This window comes from Dendroctonus ponderosae, unplaced genomic scaffold, assembly GCF_020466585.1.
Source record: "Dendroctonus ponderosae isolate FM_Combo_2020 unplaced genomic scaffold, Dpon_F_20191213v2 Dpon_F_20191213_10, whole genome shotgun sequence".
Lineage (NCBI taxonomy): Eukaryota > Metazoa > Arthropoda > Insecta > Coleoptera > Curculionidae > Dendroctonus > Dendroctonus ponderosae.
In genome coordinates, this window is record NW_026017111.1 from 7,543,353 (window position 1) to 7,557,636 (window position 14,284).

Here is a 14,284-nt window from a genome sequence, read left to right on the forward strand (position 1 = left end):
CTGTTTTATGTTTTAATTGTTTTATTAATTTGCAGCCAGTTGCTTGGGGCCGCAATGCAGCCGCCGGGCATTGGCCCGCAGGTAAAGAGTCTTTGCCAAAATAGCCTCTAAGCTTGATCTCAAACGGGCAAAAGCGCATTCGTTCCAGCTATTTCCTCTGTTTCAGATGGGCCTTTTTACAATAAACAATCAGAAATTTCCTCTTTACGAGGGTCTAAACACAATAGGACGCAACAGAGAGGCCGTGGTGAATATCAAGCATGTTGTAAGTGGCTGGGATTAAAGCCCCATTTTATTCAGGGCCCGTAAATGACACTCCGTTGCAGCTCATTAGTCAACATCATGCGCTTATTACGGTACTGGACGGGAAGTTTTTCATCAGCGACCTGAAATCCAGCAACGGCAGTTTCCTGGAAGGTATGCGACTGGTTCCCTTGAAAATGTATCCTTTCAATAACGACGCCAAAATCACCCTGGGGAACTTGCACGGAACCTTCACTATCACATCGGTAGGATTTGGCAGGCTTCGCAAACCCATCCGCTTATCTGGGGCGTTTTTTCCAGGATCCCCCCCTTGAGGAGCGATTGGTTGAGACTCAAACTCAGTCATTATTTGATGGAGGCACCCAACTGATGCAGTCCACTGGGAATGTTCAGGAAGAACTCACTCAGAAGATTTTGTGGCCCCCGTCGGTTCCCACGTATGTACCAGGGCTTCAAATCGGCGAAATCCATGATGAGCCTTTGTCGGTTTTGGAAAATTATGTTGAACTCGAACCAGATCCACAGTTGGAAAGGGTTGAAGATCTGCCTTCTTCGCCTGTGGTGATCAGCGACAATGAAGTCACGGACTGTGAGGAAAACCCTGGTCCTAGTGGAGAGCATGATGCAAATAACCATGAGGCCACGTTTTGTGACAAAAGTAATGAATCTCTGGAGTTTTTGAACCAGTCCCCAACCACGGCACAGCCTAATGGAGAAGAAAGCCGCGATTCCAGTGATGATGATTCTTTTGCGTTCAAGCGAACCCGGAAGTCTTTTATGGTGATTTCCACTCAGGATCTTCAAGAAAACGCGAGTGAGTCCAGCAGCCATCAGTTGGAGGAAACGATTCCAGCCACCCAATATCCATCAGCCCTGGAGTTGAATGAAAGCGACATTATTGCGGCCACTCAAGCTTTGCGCCCGGATAGTCAAAGCAGCGAGTCGGAGTTTTTCAAATTGGGGCTAACGCAGTTGATGGATTCTAGCCTGAACGGGATCACAAGTCAGGCCGCAGAACCAGCACCAGAAGAAAACGAATCAATCGACACAACCCACGTGAGCCTCACTCAGGCCGTGCAGAACAACGAAGACATCTATGAGGTAGCCACTCAAAAAGTTGCGTCCACTGCCGACGAGACGTTCAATATCTTTGACGCTCCCACTCAAAAACTCCGCACAGTGGAGGATTCATTTCTTCAACCCACACAACCGATGTTCTCCGAAGCGCTAGAAGACGTTGACTATGACAGCCCCACTCAGAAAGTCTCTGACGATGATGATACCTTTCTGGCACCCACTCAGAAGCTGAGCTTCAGCGCGGCTGCACCCAAAGAGAATGAGGACTTTTTCTTGGCTCCAACGCAGAGGGTTCTGCTTCCGAAACGGGTGTATTCCTTCAAGAAAACCAAGTGCAATCTAGATGCTTCGCTTTCGGTTTTGGCCGTAGGTGAAGCTGAAACTGGCCAAGCGAAACTCGATTCTGCAGCAACGGGGAAGAAAACCGACGACGAAGTCATTGCTCATCCAGATAAAGAAACATTCATGGATAGTCCAACTAGGGATATTTCCAAGCCTCAAGATGCCGAAGATGTTGAGGGTTTGCAGGCGAAACAGGACACAGCCACGGGGGTTAAAGGCGAGGATTATTTCAAAACAAGTAATGCGGTTAAACTGCAAGCGAAGAAAAGTGAAAGCCATGTAAAAATACGCGAGTCTTTGAATGATGAAGAAATCGAAGCCAAGCCTAAACAGGCCCCTGGAAACCGTGAAACTTTTGCGGCTGGTGAAAATACATGCAGCAAGCCCCAGCTGCCGAACGGTTCCCACTCGTCTGTAGAGGCCAAATCTGAAGAAACGATCGATAGAACATCTATGCCCTCTAAACGCGAACGAGCTGCAAATTCTATTAACCCTTTTATCATCGAAGACGCTAAAGAAAGATCTGACAAAACCTTTAAATGCCCTGAAAGTAGTTATGTAGCTTCTGATGCTAATCAGGAAACGGTTCGAAGTGACTGCAAAAACTCCCAAATAAATGGCGAAATTCCCGTTGAGGCCAATAATGATGAACCAGCCAAGTCGGGACACAATTTTGCTAGCGAAGATATTGAAAAACCCCCCAAAAGGCTGAAGAGACAGTGCCGAATTAAACCATCTGTGGAGGCTAAAAGTGGGGATAAACCTAAAAAACCGACTAATCTCGAGGAAGATGTAGCAGCAGTCTGTGTAGAGGAAACAAGCAAAGAAGAAATAGCAAACCCGACTCACATCGACCAATCGATGGCATTGCTGGCTTCAAAAATGATCAAAACGAGGAAGACGACCAAAACTGAGGAAATCCGAATCAACTTTCCGAAAGAGAGGAAAAGCATGGCGTTAAGTGTGGATGAAGAGGAGATGCCAAGGAGCCGGCGAGCGGCAGCAGAAGGAAAGCGCGCCAAGACCTCAAAGCCGAATGAAAAACCACCAGCAACAAAAGCGGCCAAACGAGCCAATAAAGAACGGGCCGCAGATGAAGGGAGCTCATCCAAGAAACAGAGGCTTCAATCAGAAGACTCACCGGTAAGTGATTTGAAAACATTGACTAAAGATCCCAGTTAATTGCTGTGTGTTCTTAGAGAGGAAACCTGCGGAAACAACGCCACAAAGTGGTCTTCACCATGCTGAACAGCCCCCAATTGGAATCTCTGATCAAGCAACTAGGTAAGACTCACCTCCATTCATCTGCGCTTCTTCAAAGCGAATCTTCCAGGCGGCAGCATTGTGGACTCGGTGGACTCTTGCACCGTTCTGATCACTGAGCACGTGAAAAGGTCTCAGAAGCTCCTAGAAGCCATTGGCAGGGGACGACCGATCTGCTCACCTCAATGGGTATTGGACTCGAAACGCGCCAAGCAGTTCCTAGGTGAGCTCAGAAAGCTCAACTGGAATCGGTTGACTCAATTAGGTCTGTTCCAGATCCTTGGGACTATATCCTGACCGATGCGGAAGCGGAGACAAATTGGGAATTTTCTCTGAACGAGTCGTTGCAACGGAGCATGGCGCAGAACCTGCTGAAGGACTACAACTTCTATATCCAAGTGACCAATGGAGTGGACGTCCTTAAAGGTACCAATCGGGTTCATTGGCTTGTGCTTGGGGGTTAATAGGACGTGTTGTTACAGGAGGAATTAAGGCCTGCGGCGGCAAATGTCTGGCGCGGATCCCATCCGGGCCCCTTCAGCACTCCTATGTGATTTCGACGGTCGAGAATCGCATAAAACACAACAAAATCCTGCAGAAACATCCGCATTTCCAGGCCATAGAAGCCGAAGCTGTGTTTGATGCGATTTTGAGGCAGGAAATCCGATTTTCTCGGCATATTATAAGTTAGTTTTAACAAAGAATTTTTTTTTTGTAGTTGTTTGCTTGTTATTCGTCGTTTCGCCGCTTTCCTTGTTTGCGGTTCTTCATTCTGGTTTGAGGCCGCGCGACGGCTCCTTGTCGGCTTCTTCGTTTCTTCCACACTTAATTCCACGGTTTTTCTCTTTGGGAAAGTTGATTTGGATTTCTTCCGTTTTTCAGAGGTTTCTTTAGGTTTATCCTCACTTAGGCTCCACAGATGGTTTAATTCGACATTGGCTGTGTGTCCTTTTTCGGTCGTAACACAAGGTACAGGGTTTGCTGGTTCTCCACTCCACTTAGGCTCAGTTATACACATGTTTTTCCTTCTGGCTACCGTTTTCCGCTTTGTGACTAAACCTGAAGGGTCACTTTCAGTACTTTTAAGGGCCTCTGCACGCCGTTCTTCACAATCTTCTTTGATGGGTTTAGATGATTTACAGGATCTTCACGTGTGGTTGTTTTGGATGCTTGAACACTACACTGTCTCAGTGGTAGTTTTCTGGGGTTTTTACAGACATCAGACTTTTTTGGTTCTTCACTGATATATGTGGGAATTTTGCTAGCACCCTTGCGGACTTCTTACGATTACTTTGAGGCGTCTTCTCTTTAGCGTGTGAAGCTACAGAATCACTTTCCGGGCATTTAAAGGTTCCGACAGACTTCTTCGGAGGGCCTGTTCAAGCGTGCCTTCGATTTCTTTCCTTTTCAAAGACTCGGGCATTTTTGTGTGGTTTTCACTTTTGGTCCCTTGCAGTTTAACCGCATTATTTTCTTTGAATGAATCTTCAATTTTGGCACCCGTGCAAGTGTCGTGTTTCGCCTGCAAACCCACAACATCTTCGGCGTCTTGCCGCTTTAAAAAATCCTCAGTCGGACTCTCCATGAATATTTCTTCATCTGGCTGAGCAAAGACTTCGTCGTCGTTTTCCTTTCCCATAGCACAAGGCGACTTGTTTAAAACTCCAGAGATTCATTACTTTTGTCATAAAACGTTGCCTCTTGGCTCCTTCCGTTAATTTCTCCACTAGGACCAAGGTTTTGAGGATGACAAGTGCAACGAAACTTTAAGCCGTTCTAAATGAAGCTTCTCTCTTTCTAATACACATATTTGCACCTGTCTGCCTCTGTTGGTTTTGGAAAATTTATTTTTTATATCAAGCCTGCACAGTTTGAAGTAGTTTTCTCATTCAAAATTCGCCCGCAAACCCCTGATGATGGCCAGTGCAACGAAACTTTCCGGCGTTATAAAAGAAGCTTATCTCTTTCTTTTCAGTTCTCGATCACTCCGCAATCGTACATCAACCCACTTGCTTCTGGATATGGAAACACCCTGTAGATGATGTTAAATGGCCAATAAGGACCGGGAAATTAATGAATATTAATATGACAATGGATCCGGCCTATAAGAAATCTGCAAAGGTCGCCCCAGTTAATTAAGCGACATTCGTGGACCTTTTTTTCAAACCAGTTTTTTCTTGACACAAAATGTTACCTTTGCCGGTCCCGTTAAGCTCTTAAAACAGCGAAAATATCCAGGAATTTTTAACGGGAAAATCGTCATTGGAAAACCTCACGACTGTCAAATGAAAAACTTTCGGATTATTTCCCATATAAGTGAAGAAAACATGTGTAAAAATTGAAAAACCGAACCGAAGCTGTTATGCTGAGATTAGTCAGAAATGCAGGAATTTCGAGCTGCACTGGCAACATTGCTTCAAATGGTTATGCCTGTGTAAGGGCTAAACACGGACATTTTTTTCAAGAGTACATACAGGTCAACAGTGCACTAATTTATCTAAATTTTGGATTGGAGAACGTTGAAATCGGTTCAATACCATACAAATTTGTAGCGTTGAAATCGGTTAAAAAACCGGAATTTTATAAAAAATCCCACTTTCATAATGACAGCTCTATGGCTCATAACTCGCTTAGTTTTGATCGAATTTGCAAAAATTGAAAACAGGTCAAAAGTGCCTACATTTTTGAACGTTGAAATCGGTTAAAAACATACAAGTTGTAAGAAGATTGTCTATTTTAAAAGTGAGAGCTCTATGGCTAGGAGCTCGCTTTCTTTTGGGCAAATTAAGAAAAATTTATTTAGTTTAAACACCATCAGTCTCTCTAATTTTGTGTTTTGTAGCGTTGAAATCGTCTAAGAACTATAAAAGTTGTCAAAAATCCCACTTTTATAATGCAATCTGTGGCTCATAACTCGCTTAGTTTCGGTAGAATTTCCAAAAGTTAAAAACCGTTGAAATCGCTTAAAAACATAAAAATTGTAACATTTTACACTTGAAAAATGTGAGCTCTTTGTTTCATAACGAGCTATTTTTGGCTGAATTTTGGAAAATTAAGAGTTGAAATATCATCAGTCTCTCTAACTTTTGGGTTTTGTAGCGTTGAAATTAGTGAAAAACCATGAAAGATATAAAAAATATCTTTTATAATGAGAGCTCTATGTTCCATAACTCGCATAGTTTTAGTCGAACCTTGAAAATTTTAAAATCAGTCAAAACTTCTTAACTTTCCCTAAATTTCCCAACATTGAACTCTCACCACGCCCAAATCGTCGCACAAAGTCGCAACACTGTCAAAGCTACTTCTTTGTTTGACGTGACGTGAGCTGGCGAGCTGTCATTATGACATTTATGTATGATGTATGTGCTCATGTTGTGTTTATTGCGATCAGTAAATTTCTCTACCAATTAATCATAATCATTTCAGTTTTCGATTTTTCTTTCGTGTGTTTACGTGTGCTTTGAATACAAAGTTTAAACTATTAAATCTTGGTTCTCTCGTAAAATGAACGCGACGAAAGTGAATGAAACCATAATCAAAATCGTTAGGGAACTGCATACGGTCGGCAATCCGAACATGGCTGGCCCCGACAAAACGCCGCTAAAACGGACTTTTAGCCCGTGCTCGTTAGAGAGTAGCATGGATGAAGGGACGCCCTTGAAAAGGCTGAAAAGGGAGAGCACACTTAACCTATCTTGCCGGGCTTCGCCCATGGAGGTGAATCATATGAGGCACGAACTGCGGACAGCTAAAGCCACCGTGCTTGATTTGGAGCATCGAATCCAGCAGATGCACAATGCTCGAAAAGCTATGGAGGAGGTGTTCGACAGTGAAACTAAATCTTTGAAGAGACAGCATGAGTACGATAGGAAGACTATTGAAGAGCTGGAAGATCATCTTCAGACTGTTAGGAGAAGAGAGACTGCAGTAAAGTTGGAACTCTCAGAGGTAATTAGTGGGCCTTGCCCAAATGCCGTAAAGACCATGTAATTGTTTTAGATTAAAGCCAAGTACGAGCAATTGAAGGTGGCCTCTGACGAGGAAATTATGGCCCTGGAAAAAGAAATTGCAGACTTGAAGAATGACTCGCATTGTGCGAACACCGAAGGCAGCATCGAGTCATTTAAGTTGAAGAGAAAGATTGAAGAACTGCAGTATGTCTTGCATGCTGCAGAAGCAGATGCCGAAGTCCAAAAGAAGTTGGCTGCCGAACTTGGTTAGTTATTTGACTAACTTCCGTCTAAATGGGCTTTTGCCAACGTTTCATAAACTATTTGTTCTAGCAAAACAGCTAAACGAAAAGAACTCGACTGATATCGAACTAGAGCAGGCCAACGTCGAGCTGCAGAAGGCCAAAAACCAAATTAGGCAGTTGAAAATGGCGAAGGAGGACTACTTGGAGGCCCAACAACAAGCAAAGGTTGGCTATCAAACCATGTCTATTTAAATCGCTTTTAATGGGGAGTGTTTTCAGTCACAAGCCCACAAATTGGCAAAATTCGCAGAAATGGAGAAGGAAAATGCGCAGCTTAAAGAGGATTTCGCGCGGCTGAAAGACAACTTAAAGAACAAACTTCTACTGGAGGAAGAAGTACATGACTTGAAAAACCGGCTGACAAAGTCAAAAGAGCTGGAAAAGCGGGCAGCTGAGCTTCGAGTAAGTTTTTTTTTTACTTAGCGCGACTTGATGCATTATTGGCCATTTTTTTCTGTAGGCAAAGTGCGATCAAAACGAAATGTATCTTAGCGAATGGAAGGCTGTGGCTAGAGGTTTTTGCGAGACCACCGAAAGTGACGCTGTTCTACCACATCTGCTTCGGTCGGCGATTGAACGACTGCAGCAGCAAGAACTTTCGCTTACAGCGGAAAAAGTGGACTTTGAAGGCCAGCTGAAGTCTGCCCAGCTTGTAAGCACCCACTCATTAAAATCCGTATGGAAGTCTTCACTCTCGTTTTACAGGCAGCAAAACTAGCGCAGAGTCAACTAGATAAACACCAAAAGCACATCAACGACTTGAAATCGACTGGAGAGGCAAAGCAGACGCTAATTCATCGGCTACAGAAAAAGTTACTGTTGATTAGCCGTGAAAGGGACAGCTACAGATTGCAGTTGGATTCCTACGAAAGGGACTTGACAATGGTGGCCAGCTGTAATGATGGCGCCGAGCCGGGCTCCAGCATTGCTCAGAGGCAGAAGGAAAGAATCGACAGCCTGGAGAAGATCATCGATGGCTACAGAGATCTGCTGGCTAAGCTCGAGAGCGACCTGCAAGAAGCTCAGCCGCAACTTTATGCAGGTGAGTTTGTTCATCGGATGGGTTCTTTTAATCTGGATTGAAAGCATTGCTTGGATTTTCCAGAATCCGTCCCTGTAAGGCAACAGCAACTGTCCAGACTTCAAGATGATGTTGCTAAGTTGCGGCACGAGAACGAACAGTTGCGCGAAGCGCGCGACAAATTGGAAATTCAACTGGAATCGTTGTCTGAAGGTGAACATGATTTTATGAATGAGTTTCAACTTGCCATTAAATTGCCGTTGGTTTCAGGGCAAGACATAGTGAGTGAAGGACAGGTCGTCCATTTGGCCTCAAACCCGTTTTCGGAAGGAGTTGGCAGAAGGGAACAACAATTGGAGCAATTGAAGGAGGAAAACCTTCGGCTCAAGTCCAAATTGAAGAAAATGGAAGAAGGCATCGAAACAAGTAAACTGGGTGAGTAAATTGAAAAACCAGAGCCTGAACTGAACTGGAAAATATAATTGATTGCTTGAAGGTGATGTTTCAATTTGCCCTAAAGAAGTCCAGGCCCTCAAAGAGCAAATCAAGAACAATGAGAAGCAAACTCAAAGACTGAAAGACTATTTCAAGACGTCGATGCAGGATTTCCGTAACGTGATTTACATGCTGTTCGGTTACAAAATCGATAGACCGTCAAATTCCAGCATCTACAAGTTAAGGAACATGTACGCTGAGAGTGCTGATAACATTCTGTGTTTCGAAGTGAATCAAGAGGGCGATCTGAACTTGCTGGAGAATGAATTCAGTGCCACTTTGGGCTCTATGATCGATTTGCATTTGATTCATCAGAATTCGATTCCGGTGTTTCTAAGCGCCATTACGATGGACTTGTTCCATCAAAAAACTATCACTTGACTGTGCTGAATTTATATGGTTTATTTTCGCTGAATGTATTTGGTAATTTTATTTTCAAATGCGACACATTTTGAAGCTTTTTGTTTTCATGTTGTTAATTATAAGGATAATTTTTCTTTCGGGTCAATTAACCTTTCTTCTACCGCCCTCGACATGTGCGTCAATTAAAGATTAATCCGCGGGACGACGCTGTGTTGGGTAAGTTTATCCGGAATACGGTCCGAGGCGAGAAAGCAGATCTAAGAGCCATTTCAGACGGGCGACTCTGCAGGGCTTCTCAGTGGCGCTGCTGAGAAGCGCGTTTTGAAAGAACATTGATTTACATTCAGGAGCTACTCATACGTGCGCAACCAAGGCCGGACTACCGATTTAGCAGCGCTTCTGTGGGGTTCAGTGGTTGACTAAAAGCCCGTTTACACGTTCAAGCCATCTGAACGATTTAGCTTGCGCAAGCCAGATCTGTGCAGATGAACTGAACGAAAATCTGGCGTTTACACGTTCAGTTCGTTTTACACAGATGTGAAGGAACCAATGAATGGAATGTGCCAAGATGGAACATTTGGACGAAGAGTTCATTCTTGCAACGGCTGCAGTGTGTGTAATTAAAAAAAAGATGAACTTAAAAACTAGGAAGGAAATGGGGTAAACCATGGTTGCTGAATAGGAATTTCTTGTCTGTGAACGTGTAAACGCCAGATTTTCGTTCAGTTCATCTGCACAGATCTGGCTTGCGCAAGCCAAATCGTTCAGATGGCTTGAGCGTGTAAACGGGCTTTAACGCCGAGAAGCGCCACTGATAGCGATACATTAGTTGAAATGCTGGCGTTCACACGAGCTACTTTAGTCTGCTTCATGTTAACGTGCGCTTCTCATCAGCGCTGCAGAGTGGCCGTTCAGGCGGTGCAGAGTGCGAAAAGGCTCTTCGACAGTTCCAAATGGGCCTGGGCGACTTACTGAATTTTCATGAGTTGGTGCGCCAACCCAACGCACCAGCTCAGATTCGCAAAATGCCTAGACATTCTGCAAACTGACCAACTCGCAAGGCACTTTGCAGAATCGCTACTACTTTGGGCAATATGCAAAATGACGTACGGCGTACGCGTTGGTCAATCTGAATGCTAGACTTATTAGCAGATTGTCCACATTGTCTTGTCCAGTCAATGTGAAGATTAACATTAGACAATGTGCATAATTGCTTGCTGTTTATTTTCTGCAGAGGGGCAATTTAGCCAAAGTTTGTTCAGTGATTTATAACGGGGAGACAAAAGACAATTTGATGGATTAAGATTATTTAACAGTAATTTTATAATTTATCAAGAACATTAGATTATCTTCATTATTTTCCAAAATTCGTCCAGGGAAAAAAATCCTAAATGCGGTCCATATCATAACTCAAAAGAGAAACTCGGCTGCTTTAAGTGAGGAAAACTCATTTGATTAGAAAATTTCTGGGAGTTTCCACGATGTCTTCAGTTGCTAAGAGGAAGCGATTGCCCGTTGGTATAGAAAGACGGATTTAAAAACATGTCAAGGAAAAACCAAAAATTTCTCAAGCCTGCCCAAAATATAACTGGAAAGAGAAAAGCTTCGGCTTTCAATGAAGAAAATCTCACTTTAATAGGAAATTTCTGGGAGTTTTCAGGATTTTTTCATACACTAAATCGAACCGATTTTGGTCGTTAGACCACGGATTTTTCAAAAATTCGCCAAGAAAAAAACAAGTTTTTATGAATGCCGCTCATAACATCACTAGGAATAGAAAATATTCCGCTTTTAATGAGGAAAAACGCACTTTAATAGCAACTGTCTAGCAGTTTCCACGATTTTTTCAGATACTAATTCCATGCGATTGGTCGTTTGACAACACGGATTTCTCAAAAATTTGATAAGGAAAAACCAAAACTTTTTAAATGCGACCCATAACATCACTTGAAAGAGAAAATCGGCTTCTTTAAGTGTGGAAAACCGCACTGTAATAGGAAGTTTCTGAGAGTTTTCAGGATGTTTTCACTTACTAAGGGGAAGCTATTGGCCGTTGGTACAGACGGATTTTTAAAAAATTATTGAGGAAGAACCAAAAATTTTTCAACCCTGCCCAGAATATCACTCGAAAAGAAAAGTCTTTGGCTTTTAATGAAGAAAATCTCACTTTAATGGGGAATTTCTGGGAGTTTTCAGGATTATTTCATATACTTATAAATCGAAGCGATTGGTCGTTTGACAACATGGATTCTTCAAAAATTAGCTAAGGAAAAACCAAAAATTTCTGAATGGGGTCCATATCATCACTCGAAAGAGAAAATCGGCTGCTTTAAGTGAGGAAAAACTCACTTGATTAGAAAATTTCTGGGAGTGTCGAGGATGTTTTCAGTTACTAAGGGGAAGCGATTGCCTGTTGATATAGATAGACGGATTTTAAACAAATGTCAGAAAAATTAAAAATTTCTCAATCCTGCCCAGAATAGATCTGAAAGATAAAATATACTTTGAATACTTTGAATCTCGAAAATGAAAAATGAAAGTTGGCTTGATTAAAATGAATCGATAAAGTTTTGGGCGAATTTGCCATTTTTGCCGTGCCATCCGCTGTTGCTCATTTTCCAACATTTCAGTCTTGAATGCAGGTGGAAGGTTTGGGGAAAGTAGATCTACGATATTCCAGGTTTTAATGCAATTTTCCAGGCAAAGGAAATACAGTTTGTAAGTGTAAAATAATGAAAAGCACTTTCACAAAAGTTTCCGCAGGTAGCAAGTCAATTTTTGGGTAGCTATGCCCGACTGCCGTCCGTTAAATCTCAATCACACGATGACATTAATGTCGTGACATCTAATGCCGTGACAGTAACAACTGTCACGGTGTCATATATCAAACCATTTTCATACGTGACACGTCGCTACACTGTGACCTTCAACTGTTCAGACAATGTCACTTTTGTGGAGGATGTCATTGTGTGAACGATCTTTGACTGACGTTAAATTTGCCGTTATTATTATAACGTCACAAGTGTCGCAGGTTAAATGCCGTCAATTCGCGCCATTAGTGATGTGCGTGTTAGTGAACTCCCATCATTTTTCACTCCATAAAATTTTCCATGTCTTTTTGAAGCTGTGTAATAAAATAAACAAAAATTGAACATAATGAAGCAAAGGTGGAACCTAAATCTAACAAACACACAGGGTTAAGAACCCTATAAATATTATTGCTTTTATGCGAACTTACATCGAAATGATCCCCATAGGCATAAATGTTACTTTTTGCCGAAAGATCGGTACAGTTTCGCCGCCCTGCTTTCAACCACAATTTATCCGTTGCTTTTCGTTCAATGGTACTTTTACAAATGTTTTTCCTGGTGTAGACGTAGTGGTACAGTACTTATAAGCCATTTTAATTTCAATAATTGAGAAATTAGCAAACCAACACACAATATTCACATTAGAGCATGGAAACACGTATAAGCGCTGAATGTGGCGGAGCAGAATCATGCTTCGTGACGTCACATTACAATCAGCCAAAACTCGTCATTTCGGCGCGTTTTGTGTAAGTTTAAACTTTGACTGCTGATAGATTTGTTACGACTAGAGAGAATGTGAAAAAAAATTGTAGGGCCCTTATTTGTTCGTCAATAATCAATTTTATAAAAGAAAAAAAATGTGCAACGACGCCATTGTTCTGTTGGGCGGTGCACTCATGAGTACATGAGATGCATCTGGATATTTTCCTTTTTCTAAGCTTTGGATAATAACATTGAAATATTTATTACTTATTAGTTTTTTTGAAAGATTCTCATTTGACATTCATTTTTTATTGTTCCTGTAGTGTTTTCTAGGCTTTTGTTATTATTGGTTTTATATTTTCGGGATTTTATTATTTGACATTTCTCGCTCATTACCTTTTGTGCGAACTAATTGTTTTAGTGTTTTCCACATTTCGGTAGACTTGCCTTAACATCTTTTTATTCGAAGTTTTGCAATTTTTCTCAGTGTGAGTAAAAGCTGCTCGTTGAAATCATCCGGTCTCTTGTTTCAATTTCGTGTTCATGATTCCACCACAATGTGTTACCCCCATTTATATTTTACAATTTTTATCTGTAGTGGAGCAAAGATCAAATCTTTATTATTAAAGAAGCTAACTCGTTGCGAAGCTTTACTGCCAAACGAACAAATCGAATTCGCAGAAGGCTCATTCTATTAACTCTTGTCAAAACACTGGAGATAAATTCCAGATTTTTGACTTGATGATTTCGCTTTTGATTCCCTTAGAAAATCAATGCTAAAACTCACCATTATTGGAAATACCTTGATTCGACATTCCAAATATTGTAGTTTCCGTCTCCCGCCGAGATGGCGCCAACGGAGTAATCTATCATGGCCAATATTCGTAGAGGGTATAACAGAGCAAATTTTACGGCTAAACTTTACCCTGGACTCTCTTCAAAGCGAATAAATCTTTCGCCTTTTACTAAAGATTTCCGTGGAGAGGGTCAATATAAATGGGTCTTAATGAATTTTTCCAAGGCCTTAAACTTCGGTTTAGGGCCATTTAACTAATTAAAAGAAAATTTGTTGTTTCGTAAATTGCTGGACCTATACGTAATTAGTGGTGGGCAAGTCGGATCCAGGACAATAGCTCTTCATTACGCTACTTAAAGATGCGTATGAATCAGAGGGCCCTTTTTCTTTGTGTTGTTTTTAAAGACTATTTATTGTTGTTTTTAAGTGCATAAAAAACCTGCAGAATAAATGATGATGTAGACAACAATCAAAATATTCCTTTATTAATGCGCCACCCCTCCCCCCCCTCAAGAAACCCCCAGATTCGCCACCGGGGGAAATCAATGTGAAATGTTATGACGCCAAACTTTTAATAAGTTTGTTCCTTTTTAACAAAATTTAAGCTACTTCATTACGCAAGTGTTTTTTGCTTTGTTTTCTAAATATTTATCTTTCCTCATCTAAACATACTTATTTATATGAGTAATTTCTCAAAAACATCGATAATTACATTTTGCTACATTTTACTTTCATATTTATTTTTTGTAATGGTTAAGGTTGTATTTCAATAGAAGACTAATCCCAAGTCAGGCTTGGACTTAATATTGCTTCTATCAAAATAATACGTTGTATTGTAAGTTATAATATATTGTAACGGAAATGGCCTGGGGTACTCACGTTTGGAATGGGGGATC

The 14,284-nt window shown here is 41.7% G+C and overlaps 2 protein-coding genes and 1 non-coding gene across 4 annotated transcripts; all 3 read left to right on the top strand.

Moving 5' to 3' along the window:
• The first annotated feature begins 6 nt into the window (after window positions 1-6).
• Window positions 7-5,441, top strand: LOC109546665 (mediator of DNA damage checkpoint protein 1). Of its 2 annotated transcripts, XM_019917713.2 has the most exons (9): window positions 7-81; window positions 167-265; window positions 327-509; window positions 565-2,826; window positions 2,883-2,967; window positions 3,017-3,169; window positions 3,223-3,372; window positions 3,429-3,632; window positions 4,922-5,441. In XM_019917713.2, exons 1-9 carry the CDS (start codon window positions 55-57, stop codon window positions 5,083-5,085), a joined length of 3,327 nt encoding a protein of 1,108 aa, XP_019773272.2. In that variant the 5' UTR covers window positions 7-54; the 3' UTR covers window positions 5,086-5,441. The 2 variants fall into 2 exon arrangements, with proteins under 2 accessions (XP_019773272.2, XP_019773274.2); XM_019917715.2 differs by lacking the exon at window positions 4,922-5,441 and having other exon boundaries at window positions 3,429-3,663.
• A 1,015-nt stretch (window positions 5,442-6,456) lies between these two features.
• On the top strand, window positions 6,457-9,225 carry LOC109546667 (mitotic spindle assembly checkpoint protein MAD1; the record flags this gene model as incomplete). The annotated part of the gene is given in 9 exon segments (XM_019917716.2): window positions 6,457-6,894; window positions 6,946-7,162; window positions 7,230-7,366; window positions 7,421-7,603; window positions 7,662-7,853; window positions 7,907-8,243; window positions 8,307-8,435; window positions 8,493-8,657; window positions 8,719-9,225. Coding segments are annotated over 9 exon segments (2,178 nt in total), but the record flags the coding sequence as incomplete, so codon positions are not given.
• A 4,288-nt stretch (window positions 9,226-13,513) lies between these two features.
• Window positions 13,514-13,635, top strand: LOC125502868. Its single transcript, XR_007280583.1, has one exon. It is a non-coding gene; the product is annotated as a U5 spliceosomal RNA (small nuclear RNA).
• The last annotated feature ends 649 nt before the right edge of the window (window positions 13,636-14,284 follow it).